The 25440-nt window shown below is 42.9% G+C and overlaps 1 protein-coding gene across 1 annotated transcript; it reads right to left on the bottom strand.

The window, feature by feature from the left end:
* Positions 1 to 852: 852 nt before the first annotated feature.
* Positions 853 to 21501, bottom strand: znf292b (zinc finger protein 292b). Its single transcript, XM_018743715.2, has 8 exons — positions 21246 to 21501; positions 14114 to 14268; positions 12247 to 12325; positions 10308 to 10443; positions 9773 to 9975; positions 9152 to 9288; positions 8771 to 8912; positions 853 to 8545 (listed from the first exon to the last, which is right to left on the bottom strand). The coding sequence occupies exons 1-8, from the start codon at positions 21432 to 21434 to the stop codon at positions 1037 to 1039; spliced, it is 8550 nt and encodes a 2849-aa protein (XP_018599231.2). The 5' UTR covers positions 21435 to 21501; the 3' UTR covers positions 853 to 1036.
* Between the last annotated feature and the right edge of the window lie 3939 nt (positions 21502 to 25440).

Raw genomic sequence — 25440 nt, 5'->3', positions numbered from 1 at the left:
GTTTCCTTATGATGGAAAAACTATATATATGAGCTGGGGATTGTGTCCAATGCTAAAACAGTGTGCCTTCACGGAAAAAGCGCAGTGTTTTCCTTCAAAGGGGACACTGAAAATTTTATAAGGATGTACATAAAGGAATCCAGTGTACTGTTTTAGATTTATATTTAAAAAAACACTGTCACAAATTGTGGTATATATCTTATGCGTGCACATACACGCACACAAGTGTATCATATTACATTTATAATAGTTGTGAATGACATGTTAGAATTCATTAGTGGGTTTTATCGGGCTACAATAATAGTTTCAACAATAACAATAACCAGAAATATTCTATTTTCCATTAGGATAAATATGTCCACATTTGCTAAAAACAATCAATGCTATAAAACAGTCTGCAATGTGAACACACAAATAAATGATTCTAGCTGTAGTAAAATGTGATTTAAGTGGTCTTACAGACTGCTGGTGGCAGTAGTTCAAATAACATGTATATATACAAAGTATTATCTACAGCTTTTAATTTATCAGAACAACCCATAACAATCTATACACAACACTATTTCCAACCGTTTACATTACCATTTTGTTGCAAAAAAGAAAAAAAATTCCCATGGGGATTTATTAAAACTTCATGACTCGTGTCATTGTCCAAAATTTTGCAAAAGCAACTAAATTTGATAAGCTTCATAAATACAAACATGCTTTACAGCTTCAATTCTCTACACATTACCAGTACTACAAAAGATTAATTTAAATGTACATGTCTTGTAAAAGAGCCAAATGAATGCTTTACCAAAACTTTAAAATTCATTTTTATTTTTAATATTTTAAAAAATTAAAATACTCCTGTAGTACACTTAACAACTAACAAGTAACTTGATACTGCTTAGTGTTGGAAAATACACCTATCCAAATTTGTTATTGTTTTTGGACACAAGTCTGCAAGAGGTTTTTTTTTTTTTTTTCTGTTCTAATCCTGAGTACTATGCTTCAGTAATGGAGACATTCAACCAGTCAGTTAACACTTTAACATCTACTTTTGTAGAATCACCAAAGGTCGCATTTCCTGAAGTTGCTTGAGCAAAAGGTCAGCCACATGAGAGAAGGCATTGTCAACCACAATTTTTACATTTTTCAGTGATGTCAACTTTTGGGGGTTTCTAAAGTCTATACAATTCTGCTCTGCTTTAGGCCGCACATACACATCTGATCGTTTGCACAATACAGTGGCCGTTTTCAACTGAATAGTCCGCTCCCGCTTCAGTGGAATTTCACTGGTGAGCTCCTCGATGGCTTTTCTTTTTGTAGGAGACTGTGTAGATTCCTCTAAGAACTTCAGGAATGACACTTCAAATCCCATGGGTTTGAAAGAGCTCAAAGTAATAGTTTGATCATGTTGCTCCTCATTCGCTGGGCCAGTACCAGAGGATGAGTTAGCTGAATCAGAGCCGTTACCTACACAACTGACCGTGCTGCTCCTTGTTCTTAGCCTCTCCATCGCCTTGCTACGAGTAAGTCTTTCCTCACAATCCTCTTTGCGAGGCCGCCCCCTTCTCCTCTTGATAGTTGCTGATGCAACAGATTTAGTGTCAGAGCTATCGTCAGTGGACTGCTTGGCATCTGACATTTCTGCATCCTCTGGGATCTCATCCTTTCTGGAGGTGGGTTTGGCGCTCTCTGTTTCACTTGCTTCAGTACCCGTATCAACTGCATCCTCGTTTTCAGATGTTTCCGTGGAGCTGTCCACAAACTTGGCTCTGCCTCTAGAAGACCAGTACTTGCACTTGGAACGGGACAACTTTTTGCAAAAAATGAAGTAACTTCGCTGCTGCTCCAAGTACCGCTCAGCCAGACCATGCCTGATGTAGTGCTTCATTATGTTTCGTTCTGAACTTACAACAGTCTCACAACCTTTTATCATGCATGGATATTGCAGGGGGAATTTCTTTGTACACATTACTGAAGCTTCCTCTTTGGATTTCAAAGAAGGTTTTCCATACTTTGTCCAGTGATTATTTTTTACATCATCATTTTTCTTTTTCTCAATTCCCTTTTGTGTCATTTTTTTATTGTTTTGCATATTTTCTTTCCCATCACCAGTCTGCACTGTTTCAATCAAAGGCTTCTTTGCGCCAAATTTCTCCCGGTCCTGATTCTTCCGTTGTGTCATGAGTTGAATTTTGTAAAGATCCTGATGTTTTTTCATGGTATGACGGAGGAGATTAGACCGTGTAGCATAACCACGGTCACAACCTTCAACCTCACACCGAAACAACCCATCAATGGCTTCTACCTTAGAGAACTTTGCCTCCTTGTGATCTTCTTCAATGTGAGCAATGTATTTCCAGAAAGCAGTGAAGAATATATCACATTCTGGCTGATCACACTGAAATCTTCCAAGGTTTATACTGTTAATCAGAGTACCTGCTTTATCCAGAGTGAATTTGTGTAGCTGAAGATAATGTTGCAACAAGCCTGTCACTTCTTGGAATATTCTTGAACAATCTTTGACTTGACATCTAAATTCATTCACCTGCACATCTTCACTTTCCTGCTCCACTTTGACATCTTCACGTGGTTCATCTTGTTCATCATCATTACCTTCAAATTTGGGCAGATGAGACTGATGTACTGCTTTGTAATGGAGAATTAAATTGTGCTGAATAGTGAATGCTGCTACACATCCATGGTGGACACATCGATAAGGCCTGTAAGGGCTGAAAGTGTTATCCACTTCACCATTTTTCAATGCTGGCTTTCTTTCCTTCTTTTCTTTAATTTTTTTGGGGGTTTCAGCTTTGGGTTTGGCCACTTTTGGCTTGATACTTTGTGGTCCCATTTCTTGAGAGAATACCCCAAGACCTTGTGGGGGATCTCTCTGGGGGGGGCCTGGTGCAACCTGTCCTGAAGAAGACACTCCATCTGGTAAAACTCTTCCAGCTGGTGGCCTTGATAACTGCTGACCAGGCATGCTGGGGACAGTTGCATGGAAAACATTTAAGCGTTGTTCAGCTGCAAGGGTGCCCATCATGGAGGCATGTCTCTCAATGGGAGGTCCATTTATAACCATTCCTTGTGGAGCTTGCTCTCCGGTAGGTATTTGCGGCACTGGCTGCACTTGAGGCCCCAGCGAACAGATGTTATTCTGACGTGAATCTTGTGCAGCTGCGCTTAAAGCAGTTTTCTCCTCAAAAGTTCTTGAATGGTACTCTTGACTAGGCTTTTCTTGCATATGTAACACATTCTGTGTCAAAGACGCATCTAACCGCTCTTGTCCGCCATCGGTACACATGTGCTGTTTTGTGATGTTCACATTTGGCCTTCCACAATGAGGAAGGGTAGAATTTTGAACAGACCTGTCCACACCGACCTGGCCATTGTTGGATTCCAAGTCCACTTTTTTGTTAAAATTTCGTGCCAATTTAAACTTAACCATATCATCTTGTGAAAAGCTATGAACTGTTTGACAATGTGCTCTAAGGTTTGAGTTCCTGGTGAATGTCTTACTGCACATCTGGCAGCGAAAAGGGGCAAATTTACCATGATTCTTTTTAATCTCATTTATCATCTCCCCAGTATAATTATGTTGTTTTGAAAGGTGTTTGAACAGAGCATCTTTTGTCATGGCTCTGTAGTTGCACCCTTCATTGTGACAAACAAACGGTTTTACCAAATTTTCCTCTTGGGTTATAATGATGTTAGGCTTCACTAAATCATTATTCACAATGGGATTGCTTAATGTGGTGACAGGGGAGCAATTTTTAACAACTTGGGTGTTCTCATAAACTTCTTTGTCTAAATCCAACCTTTGTAATGCTCTCTGAATTTCAACGACTGTTTCATCTTCAGCACCAGACAAAACAGCAGGGCCTGTATCAGTGTCATTCGTCATTGTGATTCCTGGGACAGCACCCTCAACTGGCTCTGAAGGAATAACTCCTGGGTGTTTATGACCTACAGCACTTGACTCATTTTCAGAAGTAGGCACCACAACCATTCCACTATTCATCTTGTTGCCAGGGGGTAACTGAACAGTTCTGGAGGACTCCAAACTCTGTTGGCTCTCCACAGTTTGTTGGATGCCAGTTTGGCCATTCAGTACAGTGGAGTTTCTTGAACTGGACATCACATCAACAGTAGCCGTTTGAGACAAACTGGCCCTTCTAAGGAGGTCCCCAGCTAAAATTTGTTCACGTAATTTCTTCTTGACATCCTTCTCTAACTTCTCTTTGTGTGCATCATCCTGGGGGCTAGTTGGCATCACAGTTTGCTGACAAGGTTCAGATGACGTAATCTGGAGCAATGGATTTGTCATAAGGTTTTGTGCCAGACTGGCCATTGCTTCCAAAAGGCCATCATTTGACAGTGCACCTGGCTGGGGATCTCCATTTCCTTTCATGTCTCTCATTTTCATTAGAGTTTCAGCTCTTAGTACCTGATTCAGATGGTCAGTGGGAAGACTACTTAATGATACTGAAGAGTTATTTTCTGCCAGCATTTGAGAAATAGGATCAGAGAAGTCATTGCTACCAAATGCAGAGCTAGTGTCATGTTTGACTAAGTCTATCCTCTGGGGTTGGTTCTCCGTTTTAACTGTAACATTTCCAGTGTGCTGAATAACTGTGCTTTCTGGCAAACGACCATCAGAAGGACAAGAACCAGAAGGATTTTGAAATGTCTGCTGTGGAATTCCAGATGACTCAAAGAGGTTTTGAATAGCTGGACTGTCCATAACTTCCTTCAGAACTGCACCATTTTGATCATCCGCACTTGAATAAGTTGATCCATTAGCCTGTGGGAAAGTAACATTAGGGAAAAACCTTGAGTCTAATGAGCCCCGATCCAGTGGCTGACTAGGCTGGTCTTTGAATGTCGCACTAGGATTAAAATTTGAAGCCATAGCATTCTGTGGAGCATTCAACACATGTGGAGAATTAAGAAGATCAAGAAATGATGTGGGCAGCTCTGCAGACAGCTCAGTTTCATCAAATGGTTTGCAATGAGAACGCTTTGACAAGTGACCGCCAAGTGATTTCGGGCTGGTGAATTCTCTAAAACACCGGCAGCAGATGAACTTCCCATCTTTTATGATGGCAGGCCACTTAGCCCTTTTGTTCCTCTTGGTCCGTTTCACAGTCAGGGTGTTACCATTAGCTGTTAAAATGTTCCTGTTTTCTGGTTGCCCAGACTCAACAGCTGGCTGCATCGCAGAATTATCTTGTGTTGGAAAACCTGGGCGCACATTGTTTTGCATTTGTGCATCAATCATTCTTTCTGGGGGGTTGAAACCAGAAAATGAAGAGTTTTGAGTATGAGGTTGATACACGGGACTTGAATTTTCTAAATGATTTGGTAAAACTGGGTCCTTCAGACTGTCCAAGTAAGAAGGCATGTGCGAATGTGGAAGGCTTTCCAAAGCTGATGTCAAAAGAGGGTTATCCAGTCCTTCTGTATTTGAGGGCATCGGACTAGTGTGGCTTAAACCACAGTTTGCATTATTCATTTGTGCAGGGGGTGCTGAATTCACACTGGTGGCAAAACTTGAAACACAGTGTGGATGCAAATCTTTTCCCATGTTTTCTCCCTGTCTTGAGCTATTATCCACCGGTGACTGCAAGAATAGATTCTCGGTGTCAGGATGTGCCGTCTGAATGGCAGGCTGACTTGTTTCAGTTGGCTGCAGGCCAGTACCTGAAGCGTTAATCTGGGAAGGGTAGGATTGAGTAGGAAGAGGGTGCAAGTTTGAAGACATCACATGGGAAGGGCAGACTACCTCATGGTCGGCATGGTTCCCAGGCTGTGAGGACCATGAGCCACTTGGTTCAATATGTGACTGCACTGTCCCAGGCTGATTTTGAGAATTTCCCAACTGAGACAATAAGATGGGATTTAAGATATTTTCTATTTGGTTGGGATTTGCCCGATTTGTACAAGCTTCTGACTGAGATAAGGAAGTACTGGTCACAGCTGGATTTGGACAGACTGTAGAGTAGGGAACTGACTGGCTGCTTGTGCTCTGCATCTGCATTTGAACCACAGGAACAGGGATGCTGCTTACCCTTCTATCTTGTGATGGCATTACTGAATTTATATTCCCTCCAGTCGACACGGTTCGTATGATGGGTTTGAGGATGCGATTGTTCTTCTTCGCCAGTTTCCACTGAACATAAAACTCTGGATGTGCTGCTTTCATGTGCTTAGTGACACTTCTGTAGGAGCTGTAATTTCTTGTGCATGTTTCAAATGCACAGTTGTGTCTCTCTTTCTCTCCTTCAGGTGGAACAGGATTTCTCAAGGACACAGGCGGTGAAACTGTGTTGGAAGTGACACTCCCATAGACTGGCAGAGAGACGGTCTGTGGAGGAGCTGTTGATGCAGCAGAAGGATGCACTCCAGGTGTCACAATAGATAGGCATTGCGGGGTCTGCTCTGAAGGTGGTACATTATGGTTAGGAAATAAGTCTAAATGGTGTGCTGGTACTGGTCCTCTGTTATCAACATGGCCTTCAACCTTCACACAACTTGCATCACTCTGATTAGAGCCCTGGTTGTGCAGGGGTAGAGACTGGGTTGGGTCTTGTAAAATATCCAGTTGTGAAGACAGATTGGAGTCCTGCAAAACACTCTGATAAGTAACTGGTAACAAACTTTGATCTTGTGACACCATGTTCCCTGCATCATGCTGAACAGAGGTATCTGCTAATCTGGGCTGATTTGGGTTAGATAAGCATGCAGTTACAGGGGAGCGAATCACTGAGGTGTCTGGACGTGGTGCTGAGAACTGCTGTTGATTAGGATCAAGTGCGCTGCATTCAGACACCTGCCCAGGCCCAGGACCTGGGGCTGGATTCAGCATACTCTCAACAGAGTGCTTCACTTTGACTGGCACTGGTGGACACAGATGCATGTTAGCTGCCATGTTTGGCTCATTCTGTTGGGGGCCCTCCTCACAAACCTCTTCCTGATCTGTGGGTGTGGAGTGGCTTGGCTCCTGTTTAGGTGCAAAGTTGTTTGGTTGCCCATTCAGAGACTGAGGTGGGAGATCAACATTATCAACAGGTGGAGTATGATCCTCAGCTGTAAGCGGTTCCTCTTTTGCCAAGTGATCCTCCTGGTGTAAATCCAGCTGCGACTGAGAATGGAATACTTTACCACAGCTAGGCTCTCTGCAGGTAAAAGTTTTGTAATGCTGTGCTTCGTGGTCATACAGCATGTATGCTTCGTGGAAAACCCTCCCGCAGTTTGGAAACATGCACTTAGCCTTAAAAACGGTGTGCTCCTTTCTGTGCACTAGCAGCTCTGTGTTAGAGAGGAAACTGGCTTTGCAGTTCAGCTGTATGCAAATGTAAGGCTTGACACCGCAGTGCACTTGCAAGTGATCATTAAGGTGCACAACGCTGACAAACTGCCGACGACAGTACTGGCACACAACCTTCTTGCTTTGCATCTCAAGAAAACGTTTAGCTTCCTCATTATTTTTGTGAGCCTTCACATGGGCTATCAGATTCCTGAAGTACTTAAAACCCTTCCGACAATTTGCAACAGGACAAGAGTACTCGTCAGTGTACTCTGCTCGAATGGCTGAGATTTCATCCTTGGCTAGGGCAGAAGCATCGGCATTGTTAGACTGCGACAGATCCACATCATTAAGAACATTTTTTGACTTCCAGATGGGCCTTTCTATAAGCCTGTCTTTCTGAAGGGCTGAATCAGCCACTGTTATTTTTGAAGCATTAGCCAATTTCTTACTGGTTTTCATAGCAGCGAGGCGTTCTTTACATGACTGCTTTACATGTGATGCTACATGTGGAACCAACACCTCTTTTGAGTCAAATGATTCGGCACATATGGGGCAACTGTACATGCCATCTTTGACATGTGTCTGCGCGTGTCTTACAATCCGGTGACCGAGGAACTCTTTATCACACAAAACACAATATTGCATGTATGCTTGCCAGTTTCGAAACCTGGCAGATATGAACCCCTTCTCCCGTAGTTTTTTTATTTCCCTCTTTTTCCTCCTTTCATCTGTGATCTCATTAAGCTCATTTGTGGTATCCCAGAAACTTTCAATCTGGTCTCTGAATTCATGCCCTTTGGCTGTCTCATCATCATCAAGCCCATCCTGGATCTCACTGTCATTCAACTCATCGATGGATGACACAATGGATGCCTCCTCTCCCATCAATGCCAAACAATGGCGTTTCAGGGTCTTCCAGTCCCAGAACTCTGGGTCAAAAGGCCAGTGTGTTTTGAACACCAGCAGAAGTTCACAGCGCAATGAGTTGGGAACTGGTAGACTTTCCTCCTCTAACTTCTGGTCTGGTTCATTGTAGAGGGTCTCCACTGCATAGTATGAGTCCACAGTGGGTTCCAAAAGGAATTCTGTCAACTGACAAGCCCGTTTAACTTCCAGGTCCGATGGTAACAAGCAAGAAACAGTTTTGCAAATGGTAGCCTTAGTGTTTCCACTTTCTTCAGTTTCCATCTTCAGGGCTCTAATACACATCTCTATGCATACAGGAAGTCCCACATCCTCAAACTGCAAAGCAACAGAAAAATAATACCAGTTCATTTCATAATTTTGTTAAAAAAGGTGTGTCTTCTGCATGGCTGAATAACAACTGCTAATCTTTGAAAACTAGTCTGCACAGTTTGTACATTGAAGTGCAATTTCATTGGTGTACTCCCATAGTGGATGTAGAACTCTTAAGTTTAATATTTGTCTCTAACTTTTACAACAATGTAACTCAGACACACAACTCACCTCGGACTGGACGACCTTGATGAAAAAGAGAATATGATACACTGTTTTGGAGAGCAGCGACATCTGTCGACATTTGTCCAAGAACACCTGCGCAGATGACTCTAACCGCTTCAACAGCTTGCTCCAAAAAAGTGTGAGTTCCCTAGGAGGAAATGGCAGACATTCAGTATTTGTCAGATTGACACTCACTGAAATAATATCTACAAAGCATCTTGAATTTAAAAGTGTTTTCAGTCCAAACTTCAAGTGTAAATGTAGGCTTTTCAAGTTTCCCAAATTGGGGAAAAACTACCAGTCGGGAATGAACTCAGACTGAATAGGGAACAAGTTTACTTGCAAATCTGATGGGAAAATAAAACCTAGCATGGCTCTGAAACTCACCAGGCGCAGTACATATCTCCACTCAGGAGCTGGCGGGTAAGGAAGCCCGAGCACAGGCTGAATGCGCCCTTCTCATCCCCCTCAGACTCAACGTTGCAGATCATCTCCAGTGCATCCCTGCAATCCACCTTAGACAGCTGTGCAAAGAGCAGTGGGGTTAATGCAGGTACAGTCTCCCACCACTGCACTCTATATACTGTAACTGACAGTCCTATACTGACCAGCTGCAGCCCTGACAGATTGAAACACAGCTGGGACTCCTGTACTCCCTGCTGAAGATTTAAGTAGATAGAAGCAGATGGGGGAGTCATATCAGCTGTATAATCTAAGTCTGTCTTGCTTATCTTTACACAATGGCTTCATCTCATAAAAAGTGATGCAAAGTCTGCCCCCTTGTGGTGAAGAACATGGCAAATACACCACTTCATGAGGAGTGACAATTGTCTTTAACAGTCATATGCAGGTACTACTGACTCCATGGTCCACATGAAAACATCTACTTGTCACCTCCAAAATTTCTAAAAGAATGTACTATTCTGTCATAAGAAGACTAGATTTTCTTGCCCGTGTGCTATTTAGAGGGAACTTTATTCTTAACGTTCCACCTTCCCTCCAGCCCACCTCCTGCATGAGCAGCTCCCGCGGTACAACTGCACACAGGCACACGAGGTATGTCTGCTGGAAGCGTCCTTCCCTGCCCAGCTCTGGGTGCTCTGCACATGCTCTGGCCAGAAGCGCTGCCTTCTCCACCTGGTTGTCTTTGATCAGGTGCTTGATCCGCATCTCCAGGAGAACAGGCCCTTCCGTTGACAGGAACTCATGAACTACACCAAGGAAGGGTTCATATGGTCAGACTAGTGAATGTAAGTAGCAGTGAGTCGCTGACAACTAACATGCTTGACTTGTGGCTTTTGTAAGTAACATCAAAAAGGAGAATTTCAGGGCTGTCAGCTGAAACAGAGACAAGTTCAAAATGTAAAAGCAGCCCTTCATATTCAAAACACAGTTCTTATTAATCTGCCATGCATGCACCAAGGCAAACATTGCTATAAACATTTGTTTAAACTTTTCTTTCTCCTTTATATGTTCCACTCTTCTAGAAAATATTTCCAGATACACATATTTTCAATCTCAGTGCAAAGCTGCAAAGACAAACCTCTCCCTGTATCGGGTGTTTCCTTGGAAAGAATGCTGTGCAACGTAGCGTTGGCCCATGGTCCACTCTCCTGGGCCACCATGGACAGCATGCGCAGCTGTGACACCCCTTTCTGCTGCAGCAAACTCTGTGCTGCCTGTGGACAAAGGAACTGGTAAGCCTTGCAACTGAAGCCATAGCAAGTGCAACTATTCCAGCATGCAAAAAATGCTCTGTACTATGATGACAACAGGCTCTTGAAACTGTAAAGGACACTAAGGTAGCAGGCCAAGCTGTTCTCAATCACACCTACACAGTTTTGCACATGCTGCCAATCACAGCAAACAAGGATTCTCATTGTACGTTAAGGTTAACACACAAAACTCAAAATTCCAAGTCACATCACCATCCAGAAGTTACGTTTTGGCTTGAAATTCAAATCCCTGAATGGGCTGAAATATGTTTGGGCAAACTTCCAGCTGTACAAATGGACCATGTGCAAACTGTGCTCCGTGTACCTTTTTCTGTCAAGCAAAAGCTATTTTCATAAAGTGATGTAATTTTTGAAGCAACTCTTTGATGAACAAATCACACCTCAATGCTGTGAATGATTTCACTGCAACACCTCTATGCAACTACACTAAAATGGCACCTTCAAAAGATATTAGCTAGCCGCTATGACTTTTTATTCATGATACAATCTGCAGAGAGGGCAGGAGAATGGATTGTCTGGGTAATATGGTAGGTACTATGGCCAAGTGGCTAGCACAGTTTTGTCTTTGTACAAAATTCTACATCTGCAGCAATCAAATGCAACCTGAATAAAATCAACTCTTGTACATGCCATCCATGCAGAAAAAGATACTCAATTCATAATGAATTATTTGTGCCAGATTTTCAGACCAACAACAAATCAAAGACACTGATGCCCACTATTCTCTCACTATTCTACTTGGATTTTCACTTTGACATTATTAATACAACTTACCCCCAGTCAGTCTGGATTTTCATTCATCTTGCGTGCGATACTTATTTGATAAACTGAGATTTGAAAATTGTACCTGGCGATTGTGTGTCAGAAGCTGAGATGCACTGAATTGTGGGAACCACATACCCACAGTCTCAGTAGCATCCTGGCACTGTGGACTTGCATTCCTACTCACACTCACTATGTTTGTTTGCATTTTGTATTTTGAATAGCTGTGCTTTCAGTTTCTAATTATTCATAACAGTGAATACAATTATGTTACTCAAAGTAGTCCACACTATCATGTTAAGATAACTATGAAATTATCCTTTAAAATTTATTTTATATACATTAAACCATTCATAAATGAAATTTCCCCCAATAGCTTACTGTTACCTTAAAATACAGCAACTGTAAAACAACAAATCTTTAATTCCTGCATTTATTTATAGCTTGAAGTTAGAAGGAAAAAGCTGAACATAAAATATAATGGAATACAAAGAAAATTCACTGTTTTTACCACTTTTCCAAACATAGACTTTTAAAAAAAAACACACACAGAGAATGGTGAGGAAGCTTTCAACTGTGCATGCAATTCAAAAAAAGTTTAGTGAACACATACGATTCTAAAAAGGCTCTGCAGAGGAAATCAAACAGAAAATGTTTATTTTCTGGCAACAAACCTCAAAACGAAAAAAAAACTATGGACAATTTTAATGTGTTACACTATTTTTTCTTTATATTAGGCATAATTTAGGTTGACTTAATGTTGAACCAGGGACAGAGCTGGATCAAAATTTAAAATTTTCCCCACAAAAAGCTATGGAATATGTAATTTCATTATCCAATTTCCTGATATTTGGTCTGTTTTAAGAAACAAATGAGACCGGATGAGAAGCGGTAAGCGCATTCTGTTAAAGCAATTTTTCAAGAAGTATTTGAGTCTTGTTCACTTAGAAAGAGCTGAAAGAAGGAAGCAGAAATATTTCCTACCTGGACAGAACTTTGCACCGTCTCCCACACAGCGGTGGGGACTTCTTTGGGTAGCGAAAGCAGTAGCTCCACACAGCTCCTGCATGATCAGTGGGAAGAATGTTATGGTGTGCTTCCAAATCGCTTTCCACTTTTCTCCTAACATTACTTCTGAGAATTTGTGGAAACTGAAGCTCTTTTGTGTGTCTGTACAATGTAAAAGGTGACAACTGCGAGAGGAGCTTTGCGTCATCCTGAGACTCCAGCGAGGAGGCTGACTATCTTTACATATCCCAGTATGCAGTGTATATACCACTAATGAACATAAAGAAGGCAGTATGTCAGAGGACAAGGACACCATGGATCCCTTTAAATCAACATTTTTCAGTTTGGCAATACAACACACAGAGTGCTCTAATGCCGTGTGCAATTTGTGTACGGGACTGTACTGAACTAGCGGGCCGAACCCTGACAGATACAAATGCAGCGCTTTTAAAATCCCTCTGTTTAAAAAAAAACACAAACTGCTTTACTCTGTCAATTTAGCATCAACAAGCACAAGTGAATGGAGAGCAGGATGTGGTGTCAAAGTTCTACACAGAAGACTAAAAAGGGTGCAAGTTCTACTTGGAGTTCCAAGTGCTGCAAACATTTGGAGCTAGACTACCTGGACTGTGGGACAGCTGGCAGTGTAGTGGTTAGAGCTGCTGCCTTTGGACGCAAAGGTTGCAGGTTTGAGCCTCACCTCCAGCTGTAGTACCCTTGAGCAAGGTACTTACCCTAAATTGCTCCAGTAAAATTACCCAGCTGTATAAATGGGTAAATAATTCTAACCTCAACACTGTTAGTCGCTCTGGAGAAAAGCATCATGATGATCAGAAGGCAATAAGAAATCATGAATTAGACAGACAAAAACAGTGCACTGCAAACCCCCACCAGATAGTGGTGTGCTGAAAACAGTGTGTATGTTCCTTGGAATCCTCAAGCTTCTATACCACTATGGCTCAAAAGTGCATTTCAAGTGAGTGCTGCCAAACTGCATTAGATGGAACATGTTTATTTTCATTCCAACCAGAAGAGCCTGCCGTTACAAAAATTTGTCAATACGCATTTAGCATTCTTGATAAAATTACATCCATTTCCACTGGATTGTATCCTCTTGCAAAAGCAGGCATGCCATTAATTATTATTATTAATGTTTGAGCAGTAATACCATATTTTGTAACAGCAGTAGTCTTCTGTTGAACTTTGCAGCACCAGCATTAGTATTTGAACTAATTTGAACTTAACTTAAACTTATTGATTTAAAATCCAACTGTGTCCATCTGCTAAGGGTGTACAACACATCACAAATACATCTACACAGACTGATTTTGCAGACACTTGTCAAGTCAACTCGTACAAGTCAGAGTACAGAAAAGTTCATGTCACAGGTAGAGAGCTTTATATGTAGATACATGATTGTCTAAGGACGGTTAGTCTCATAACACCCCGTTTCCTGGTACACATTACTGCAGTGTCTGACTGTAGAACTGAATCTGGTAGGAAATACAATAATCATTATGACAGATGGTGTGATGTAATTTAAGTAGCTTTTTGACAAGGAGAGAAATGAGTCTGAAAAAGATGTTTTGAGACCCCTCTTGAATCATATACTCCATTCAGAAAGAAATCGCAGGCAGAAAAACAGCTTTCCATCTCATTTCAGTTTACCTTAAACATGGAGGAAGAATATACATTCTATACAATAAAAGCTGGAGATGAATTATAGTGTATGTAGGGTCAATTCTCTTCCATTAACCACAATGAAGAAGAGCAGAAGCTGAACCAGCCATGCAAAATGCACAGGGAAGAAAAATAATTAAATGGGAGTAACAGAAGCCCTTACAGCGTGAGCCGTTCCAGCACCAGGTTCACCTCCTCACACTGGGAGGAGAGGTGTGGGGCTGTTGTGGCATAGCTGAGCAGTGCTGCTGTGTACACCTCCACCAGCGGCTGGGGATCCTCTTCGATCTTCCATCGACTTGAGTAATCCACCAGCGTCTGCAAAGAGGGAAGGTGTAAAATGTGGAGTTTGAAAGGAGCACAAAGAGGACAGTGCTGGGCTTCTCTACACCGCATTCCTGGACAGTTCTCCATACTGACTGGAGGAGAAACCTCACAGCAGACTGTGATAACTCCACCAGCAAAGTCATTGCAAACAATCGCTGCCACGCTCACTTGCTAAAACCCTCGAGACCGATGCATACCAAATCATTCAAGTCCATCACTGTGTTACTGTCTCAAGACTTTGTGTTTTCTGTATCCCATTCTTATCTTCATTCACACAGGGCAGGCCCCGACTGCAAGATGAGAGTCCCCGTTGCCCAGTAGACAGCCCTGGACCACAACTCCTCTGAACATCACAGACGGTGGTCATGGCAACAGGATTATCAAAGTTTTTGATTGAGCTTCAATCATGAATGGTAGCATGAGCACATGGTGCACACACAGACCAAATTCAAAATCTCTCCAACATTAAAATTAGCTAGTTTTTTCCCCCCAACCAGCATTCTGTTCACTGGGGGTGTGTCTAACGACAAGAATGGTTTGATGACCTGTCAAAAAAAGCAGCAATGCTCTTTCTGGAACAAGCAGAGCACTACCTAGAAATCCACCTAAAATACTGCGATGACACGTAACCCAGGAGAAAATGGCCCAAGGTAAGACAGTGGAACAGCAGTTAGTGCTGGTGCCTCACTGCTTGACTGAACATAGGTTCAATCCCCGCTCAGTCTGTGTGGAGTTTCATGTTCTCCTCTTGTTCTGTGTGAGTTTCCTTCCAGAGTCCAAAGACATGGGATTCAGGTCAATTAGTGACTCTAAATTACCTTTAGTGTGTGACTGTGTTACAATGGCTCTGCTGTATAAACATGTGAACGAAGGTAGAGAGTTCAGTGCAGTGTATCTAGAACTGTAAATCACCTTGAATAAAGGTCAGCTAAATACTACTTCAATCACCGTATGTCACTTTGGAGAAAAGAATCTGGTAAATGAATAAACCAACATGAACATTTATACACACACATTATTGTGGATAATTTTGATATACTGCTCCAAAAATGAAAACGTTACAGTGGATTTCTGCATTCTATAACAAGTGAAAAGGAGGCCTGAGTAACAAATCAAGAACCAAGGGGCTGAAAACACTTTTGTGTCTTAAATCGGAACAACAAGGATGTCACAAGGCAGAAATGGATTTAAACTATTAAACAATGCTCTCAGACAAATGCTTTCATAGGTTGTACCTATCCTCAATTTGCCCCTAAAACCATTAACCATCTGCGTTAATTAAAATCCCAAAACCAGGACACACATATATATTTATTCATCATAAAGTTTGGAGAGAATTTTAAATTAAATGCATCTCTTTCCACAATGAGTGCAAATTGCTCCTTCCAGAAAACATGGCTGATCAGGGCGACCTTGTCACCACCTAGTCTGCTGCCCCTGCGCTCCTCCATGCTCCATACCATTGGCCACAGGTCACGACGTGCTGGAAAAATACTCTTCGCAAACAGGATCCATGCATCCAACACAGCACAGCAAACCGCAAAAACGAAGGACCGTGGGGCTGAAAGGGATGTGGAGAAGGAAAGAGTTGGACATTGTCAGCACAGCAGAGATATGATCTCCACAAAATTACAGACACACACACACTAACTTCTTACAACATTTCTGCCAGTACTGCACCACTCAAACCGATTACTTTGTAGCTTATCAGCTGAGGTCAAAGGTCACGTCTCCCAGTGCATTCATTTTTCCTCACTCAAGCTGTTGTTGAATTGAGTTGCAGGCAGGTCCTGACAGCAATCAACACCACTGCAACACATCCACAGCGGAATTATATATGCATTATACCCAGATGGTTTGGAATGGGAATTCGATCTGCAAGAATCACCGACAATGTACCTTTGCTTGCTTATCAGTCGGTCCTTTTTAAAAAGTCACTTGGAGAACCCTTCTGTCCAAAGTGAACTGCAAGCTTTATTTATAGAACAATATAGAGATGGCACAGTACAGACATCCCCCCCCCCATGATCAGCTATGGATGCAAGTGCCACTGAGTGCAGTCCAACTCACAGTGATCACTCACATGGTTTCCAAGGCAAGAGAGACACAGAAGTGGTTTGCCAGAGCCTCCTTCCACGCATGTACAGAGTGCACACACTGGGAGAAACATGCAAACTCCACACATGCTGAACTGCACTCGGACACTGTCCCCAAAGAGCAGCTTAGGAGCGGTAAGGCACTGGTTTCACCCACTGTGCTACCATGTCCTCGTGATCAGCTAGCTATACAACTTTCTATTTCACTGGATTCAACATTTAAGACTAATCATTTAGTACTACAGCAGAGCTCTGCTTGGATTTGAAACAGCAGCCATGAGGTGACACGGCTGTGTCCTCAAAACACTCAATGGAAAATTAAAGAATTTATTTACACAGGCAACAGATTCCAAAGCACACGCTGAAAACATTCCACAGAAACACTAAAAAAGATTGTTTAAAGATGCTACTTTAAAAAAAACTTAACATCTGAAATGTACAGTGGGAGGACTTGGATTAAGCAGTATCTCGCAGATCATCAAGGACAAAATCATAGAGAAACAGGAAAACATGACGCCCACGCCTTTCATGCAAAAGCGCCCCGCTAGCGTCTACCGCAATCCAATTAGGAGTGGGGAAGACAAAGAGATGTGTCCAACAGCTGGCAGTGAAACCTGTCCTGCAGACAATACGGATTGAGGGGGTTATACATATTCAACGCCTTGCAGTCTGTGGACAGGAGCAGCGGTGCGTCTCAAATGTCTTCAGACAAACACACATACACACACGCGTGCGCACACTCGCACGCAGCATCTAGGGAAAGGCTTGGATAGTGGGGGAGGGGCTCTTGCTCATACGGAGGGAGGGAGAGGGACAGATCCATCTGTGCTGCTGTAAATGCTTGCAGAACAGCTGAGAATCCCTTTGCCCCCCCCCCACCTCACCCACATGTGAAAGAAAGAGAAAGTGCCAAATAAGCTGGTGGTACAACAGAAGGCAAAATTACTTCAGCAGGAAGGCTCAAAAGCACGGGAACCTCACGTGCCCTGTCCCATTCCACAGACTGCGGTGATGCCCCATTGAAGCTATGCCAGCTCAAATCGCACCCCTGCCCACACTGCGCCTGCCTCTATTTCTGGAGGAAAAACAGACACCGTGACCTGCTGCTCAAGTGCATCGCATTGGATGGTATCGAGCGAAAGCAGCAGCGGCGGCACCCCCCACTGCTGCTGCACCCCGCTCCCGCCCCATACCGCCGCCCTTGTTTTCTCACACAGGCGGACCAAGGACAGTCCTGGCCTGCAGCAAGACGCTCTCATGCACGCTGGCTCTCGGTGCTCCAAAAGGGTAAAGACAAGGAGGCAGTGATCTGCTCTCAACACAAGAGAGAGAAATATTCACACAGACAATGACCATTAACGGTCAGTGTCTCAAACTGCTTTTCCACATTGTGCCACATTGTTTATTCCACAGCAAGTTCTCTTAAGTGTCAGTGCCAAATAGCGAAGGCCTCCCTGTGCTCAATCCGCATTGCTAATTACTAAGTTACACCTCCAGAATACACAAAACCAGCTGTGATCCAGGATATTCCAGCCTCACTAAAAACTTTAAATGATTAATTTCTATAGCTCTGACCACAACATGTATCACTACAACAGTCAGTTTTTAACCAGTAACAGACAATGTGAGCAATTACAGAACTTAACCAATCATACAGATCAATTTTAGTGCAAGGGAAGGCAAGCGGAAACTGGAAACACCCACTACCCCACCTGGCCTGAATGCCCCAGGCTGGGACCCTGACTGCAGGCGGCGCTGAGGATTGTTCAACGGGCAGAAGGACACAGCAAATCACAGCACATTCCAACACGGGAGCCTTTTCGCTGCTCTCTTGCCACTGCGCACAGTTTCGCAGCCACAACACCTGGCAGCAGCAGCAATGGAGCTCTGGAAATGATGGAAACCTCATATTTAAAATTAGAACTACTTGAAAACTTAAGTGGAAAAAGTGTGTCCAGGACAATAATTCAAACTACAGCAAGAGATGTAATCACAGAGTAAAATTCAATAAGCCAAAATGATCTTACATGGCTCTTCATGGAACAAGAGCAATATGAACTTCGAGCTCACCAGCAATAACTCAAGGGCTGCACATTGCATACCGCAAAAAAAAAATTTTAAGTCTATTTTGCCTGGTCTAAATATCTATTAAAGCAATAATAAATAGCAAAAAACTGTCCTGCAATTCAAGCGAAACATGACTTCAGTTTGTCCACTGTGACCATACAACACTAGAGAACACCAGAAAGCACTGTTCACTAAGCATTTCTACATGACGACTTACAAAATTAAGCTACCTACAATTATTTGACTATTTATTCAGCTGGGTCATTTTTACTAAAGCAATTTCAGGTAAGCAAACAGTTTCAAAGGTACTAGAGCAGGAGGCGGGATTCAAACATGCAACCTCCACGACACTGTCTGCTGGCCCTTACGGTTCACAAACGACAAACAACACACACACAAAGTTTTACAACTACACTAATCGTGCTGGCGGTCAATGGTTCTTTGTGATTCTCCCGAGTAACAAATTAGGTCATGCTGTTCAAAAGCCCCCCCGTTCATTCCGTCCACCCACCGAACCCAGAAGTTTGCTCACATTACGTTTCCAACATGATGCGCTCCCTGGGGGATGCTCTTTCCACACTGAAGAGCACAAGACTCTGGCAGCCAAAACTGGACTCAAAAAGACCATCTGTAAACATTTTATTTACTGTTAGTGTTTCTCTTTGCATTCAGAGACACGAGAGAGATGGAGCCGTTCACAAGGCTGCAGTTAACTGAAGGACAGTTCTGGATTTGGTGATGATGTCTGTCTTTACACGGAATTCCACTTTTCTAACAAACTTAAAGAGCAAAGCAATGAAAGTTGAAACTTTGAAAGCTGATCCTCGCTGAACCCGCTAGGACTGCGGTCCACCTGAGACACAGTTCAACTTTGGGTTGTTGTCATTGTCTTTTGTGGGACCAATTCTTCAGGGCTTTTGGTCTGTCTCTGAACAGGAAACCACAAGGCAAGGGCAGCATGCTGATTCAGGGACTTAAACACCTGCCACAAAAAACACTTTTGTTTTCTTTTAAACTATATTAATTTCAGCCGTAGCTTCCCTTCTGCATTACTACAGATGCTTGCTGTATTATCTTATCAAAATGTTAGCATATACAGACATTTACTGATGCAGCATAAACAAAGTGAGGAATGTTACACTGAACCAAATACAAATTGAGAAAAATTCATATTGTTCTAGCATGATGCATCGTTTAGAAAAATTTAATATTTGGCCATCTAATGTGAAATATGACTACTGTTAAAATGGGGGACACAGATGTATTGTAACTTGATATATACATATTAGAGGAATTATACATATGTACAAATTATATATAATTATATATAGTTAGAGGCATATACAAATGACGGCTATAGCAACTAAATATATATAATTATTTTAAAATTCAAGTACTGTCCCGTTGCTTGGGTCCACTGACCCCCAAAGTCAGCAAAGAATTTCTGTTCATTATTTCTCATTCTTTATTTATTTGATGCCTTTGTCTAAGGACAACTGCAATGACTTGCATTTTGACAGCATAGTATTCTTAGTGTATCAATTCAGGATGAGTATCTAGGGAGAGGGTACTAAAGCAGGAGGGGATTCAAACCCAAGCCTGCAATGGAACAGCTGCTAACCACTACAATGAATTGCAAGAAACTCTGATGGCCCAGTGTCACTGGAGGTCACTGAACCAACACACTCTCCAGGCAGAAAGCAACACAGGACAACCTGGCCAATGCAGTGCAGCATCAGATGGTTGTGTCTTTTCTCAAACTGGTGATTTTATACAGAGTGTCTAATGAGAGAAAAAGCAGTGTATTGTGTAAATGGGCACAATTAACCAAGATGGGAGCTTCAGACTGGGCTTGCACTTTGCAGCAGGTGGCATAGCGGTTTGAGGCTGTTACTCTGCAAACGGTCATGACTTCAAATCCCTGTACCTTTGGAGAAAACATTTACTTTGAATTTGTAACAATTTTCTGCTCTATAAATGGGTTAATCTTATCTAACGCGGCGAGTCACCTTGGACAAAGGGCTGAGCTAAACGAGGGTTAATAGTAATAAATAACGTGCAAGGAGGATCCAGCCGCAGAGCCCCTACAGCAGGGATGTGAGAAGTGCGTGTGCAGGATGAAGCAGCATCAGGACCATCTCGCCCAACAATGAGTGCTCAAGCACAAAGAGCGTTAATGAGGGAGCCGCGGGGGGCATCACCTCGATTCCAGGCCACATCGCGCTGCAGCACGGGTCCAATCGGGCCCGGGGCGAGACTCCCTGGCGCGATGTAAGCATGGCTCAAACTTCCATGAAAGGGAAAATCTGTCGTCCAAAAAAACAAAAAAAAAAAAAAAAAAAAAAAAAAACACCACGACGAGACAGATCGACGAGCGCGCAACTAAATCACCTCCCCGTGGAATAATACGCGAATTATTACAGTGCTTTTTTTTTCTCCCGATGACGCGTCCTGGGTGTTTTTATGTCCCGAGGAAGGTGGAACTGGTGGAACTCTCGCGACATGGTGGCTCGTGGAGGAGACGGGGAGCTCCTCGAGGTGACAATGAGCCGAGGAGCGCCGTGGATACCGATCGCGGGTCTCCGTGGAGCTCATCCATGGCAGGAGAAGCGACCTGTCACGATGCAGCGGCCGCCGCACCGCTCCGTTTATGCACAACAGCCGCACACAAAGGGCCCTCGGAGCGTCCCGCAGACCTTGCTTGCTCTCCTCCCTCATCCTCATCCTCATCCTCACTCACCGCAGCTCGATTTCAGAAGCGCGCCTCTCGCCCCAAAACGCCTCAGAAAACAAACGTCCACCGACCTGACAGAAGCGCTCGCAGTACCGGGACGCGGCCTGCTCTGGGGACTCCGCTACGCTCCCCGCCTCTGCGGCCTGCGCCCCCGTGGTCACTGTGGCGCCCAGCTCCCGCAGCCTTTCTCTAAGCGCCGCAACCTCCGCGGCTGTAGCGCTGCGAGCGCCGCCATCCCGCTCGGCCTCGTCGTCCGCCATCTTCACACCCGACTCCGCCGCGTACGCACAGCCGAACCACGTGACCGCTATGCTCCCGCACGCACGTCGACGCACACGGGAGGTAATGGGGGAGGGGAGGGTAGCTCACGGTCATCCATCGCGCATGCGCCTCTGTCGTTAGTTAATTGGTCGAAAGTCTTTCGGTTGATGTGTTTGCTGTCAATGATTATTTCAGAACAGTGTAGTTTTAATTCTCCCCATTTACCTTCAGTCGTGGGGGCACAGTGTATTTTTAATGACGTTATTGTGGCAGAATCATTTCCGATAAATTCTGGTGTACCGTACATTGAAATGTGAAATAACTGTCAACGTCAGATAATGGCGTCTTATAATGATTTTTATGTGAAAAATAAACAAATAAAAGCAAATAAAAACCAAAGGTTGACCTGTTTTGCTCTGTTGACCCCTAGACCAGTTTGACCCTCAATATATTTCTTTTCCACATACCTAATTTTCAGAAATCATTGTACCCCAATTCTTTTTTGGTGCATATCATATTCCAATAAATAATAAGGGAATATCACAGAAAACCGGCCTCCCCGGTTTCGCTTAATCCATAAAGTTTGTCAGCCGTTGTTGGTGTATTTCACTTAAACCTCTGTGGTCTACATTAAATGGTGACTAGTGAATGTAAACCTACACATTTAAATACATAGAAATGTAACAAAATGTACTGGATTTAAAGGTGAAAGTCTGAATCGGATATTCTATCACTCATATCAGCTCATCCAATTGTGAGCTGATATTCAATTCAATTTATTTTTAATATTACGAATATTACGAATACATATTACGAATGAATAAAAATTACCGAAGGACACATAACTTAATATTTTGAGCCGTCATGGATATTTACTGTTAAATATGATCCATTTGGCTTGCTGGTTGTTTCTGAAGGATTTAAAGAGGTTTTCTCTTCAACAAACTCAATGAAATCTCTACAGCATCCCACTGTGTTCCAAATCACAGCTTCACTATAAACGCTCGACTTTGCCATAAGATGTTTCCTTTTCACTGTATATATTTTTTTCGGCTAAGTCATCATGTCTTCTTCACTCATAGGTTTTCTCGTATCTGCAAAACAATATTTCATCCTGGCCCGTCGTCATCTTCTCCCATCATCTTTTATCCTGTGACCTTGCGAGAACTTTTGCTTCATACAGTTAACGTTGTAAGGTGCCTCGGAAGTTGGGTAAATAAAGAATAACCAGTAATGTATAAGTACGAGCAGCACCTTGCATCTTGTGCGCTGGCCATTTGGGTGCAGGTTTGAATCTGCCTCAGTCTGTGCTGGGTCTGCATGTTCTCCCCATGTTCCTGTGAGTTTCTCCTGGGTGCTCTGGTTTCACACACAAGTCTTTGAAATGTAAAAGGAAACATGAGCATCCAGATGAAACCCATGGACCCAAGGGTGTACCCTCATACATGCCCTATATTTCTGTATTTCCAAGCACTGGACAACAGGTTATTGACAATGAATGGATGTGACTAACGTACATTTCTATAACCAAGTTCTGTAGTGCTTACACCTCATTGTTTCTCCGCACCTTCTTCTTAAGGCTGAGTCATAAATGCAGGGTATATGATACTGCTTTCTTCATAATGCTGCTGCTTTGTCTCCCTGGATGGAACTGACTCGACTGCAGAGGCCTTCTGAGGTTACAGGAAGTATGGCAAAAAAGGTCCCAACTGACCAAAAAAGTCCTGCAGATCAACAGCTTTTCTCCAAAGCGATTTCCAATGAACTCTATCTAGTGTTACCAGCCCACGCCTTATTCACCGTGGTGACTTACACTGCTAGATACACTACTGACAATGGGTCACTCATGCATACATCAGTGAAACACACTCTTTCTGTGTCACTCACACACTATGGGTGAACCTGAACAGCATGTCTTTGGATTGTGGGAGGAAACCCACGCAGACATGGGGAGAACATGCAAACTCCACACATCGAACCCACATCCCCTCGCACCACCTGCTGTGCTGCCGTGCCACCCAGCATACTGTATAGAAGGAACTTGCGACCTCAGCCCTCTTAAAGCAGTTAGTCTTTGTGCTTGAGAATACACACACATCAAAGAAAAGCCTATGCAAACTCCATATAATCTTCAGTCTAAGATCTGCCTGGTTGTTTGAGGGAACCAAACGTAGCACATACAGTATGCAAATAAAAATAAACCACACAAACACCTCCTTTTTATGTTCATAAGGTCAAAATCATTAGTTTGCATGTTAAAATCAGAAAAAGGAGTCAAGTAAGAGAATAAATGGTATGTTTTGATTTCATTCCACCTTCTCAAAGCCCCTGCTGCTGGATCACGTTGATTTATATGTTCTTTAATGTATTTTTCTGTGCTGTCCGGGTCTGCGAGGGCATCCATCTTAGCGTTTAATAAGTTTCAATTGATAGGGCATTTTGACATTGCTTGCCCTTGGTTGCTTTGGAAACAGCAACAATCTTAGAGCTACATGATTTAGTGCTTGGAGAGGGATGGAATGCTTTAGTTGTGGGTCCTTGTAGAAGAGAAACGTGCACTAAAATGATAAAATCCACAGAATGGAATAAGTTTTTGCTGCATGTATAATTATATTTTTAAAATGTTTGAAAAATATTAACAGTTCTCATTCCATGTCTTTTCGGTACATGTGTATTTCGGTAACTGGACTGTTGCCTCATCTGTGGAAAGTTTTTTTTTTTAAATCCTTGTTTACACAAACACAGAATTTTTTGCTGTTCCTATACTGAAGTGTGACGTGTGAAAAACTACTCGTGCAATTTTAAGGTTGCGTCTGAGATGGTGGCCACTGCAGTTTCTGTGATTTACAATAGGTCCAATGATGTTGCTACAGTGGAAAACAGGTGATGCAAAATGGCAAATCAATTAGAAAAAAAGCATTTTGGATTCAACATGTCATGTTTTGTCTGCTGTATCACTTCTGTCAAAAAAAAAAAAAAAAAACTGAAAAACCAAGACGGTTCTAAGGAGTACTGGGAACTTCTTTAATATTCTGCTTGTGTAAAATCTGTCACTCAGCAGGAAATAATCTTCAGTAAATAAATGACTTACAAATAAATCATGTATCTGAGCCTCAGGGCCTTGCTTGTAAAGTGACAGCTTAATTAAATTGAGTAAATTCTCAAAGGAAAACCAGTTTCTGAGACATGCCAGGGTTTGTCTGAATATCTAAAAAACCCTTTTCATGGCAAAATTAAATAGACTACAGGGCTGGATTTTCGCCTCTTTAGGGAGCTCTGATCAAAGCTGCACTTAAGTTTGCAAACTCAAAGCTTTTAATAATTTTAGTCATTTAACTAAATGTTGGTTGCTTCTTTGCATTTTTTTTTTAAAAGAAATAACAGTCAACTGATCAGTGAGGGGTTTGAGGATTTCTTGAAGTGGTGGCAAAGTGAGTAGTGCTGCTGGCTCACAGTGCATAGCTGGTGTGAGAGGACATGGGTTCGATACCTGCTCAGTCTGTGTGGAGTTTACATGTTCTCCCCATGTCTGTGTGGGTTTCCTCTGGGTGTTCTGGTTTCCTCCCACAGTCCAAAGACATGCTGTTTAGGTTCCCCATAGTGTGTGAGTGACAGAGAGAGTTTGTTCCACTGATGTATGGATGAGTGACCCATTGTAACTAGTGTATCTAGCAGTGTAAGTCACTGCGGTGAATAAGCTGTGTGGGCTGGTAACAGTACATAATGTCCATTGTAAATTGCTTTGGAGAAAAGCATTTGCTAAGTGAATAAATGTAAATGAGTACATAACCTAGGGGTGTGGTGGTGCAGTGGGTTGGACCAGGTCCTGCTCTTCAGTGGGTCTGGGGTTCAAGTCCCGCTTGGCATCCCTTGCGATGGACTGGTGTCCTGTCCTTTCCTGGGTGTGTCCCCTCTCCCTCCGGCCTTACGCCCTGTGTTGCCGGGTAGGCTCCGGTTCCCCGCAACCCCGTATGGGACGAGCAGTTCCAAAAGTGTGTGTATGAG

This window comes from Scleropages formosus, chromosome 1 (genome assembly GCF_900964775.1).
Source record: "Scleropages formosus chromosome 1, fSclFor1.1, whole genome shotgun sequence".
Classification (NCBI taxonomy): Eukaryota; Metazoa; Chordata; class Actinopteri; order Osteoglossiformes; family Osteoglossidae; genus Scleropages; species Scleropages formosus.
This window is presented reverse-complemented; position numbering and strand designations above follow the sequence as displayed.

Bases quoted from the DNA above. Each gene is read 5' to 3' on its own strand.
- znf292b (XM_018743715.2), bottom strand. From the start codon at position 21,434: ATGGCGGACGACGAGGCCGAGCGGGATGGCGGCGCTCGCAGCGCTACA. The intron at 14,269-21,245 runs GTCGGTGGACGT...CCCTCTTTGCAG, and splicing joins ACTGCGAGCGCTTCTGTCAG to ACGCTGGTGGATTACTCAAG. The intron at 8,913-9,151 runs GTGAGTTTCAGA...ATTTCCTCCTAG, and splicing joins GGAGATATGTACTGCGCCTG to GGAACTCACACTTTTTTGGA.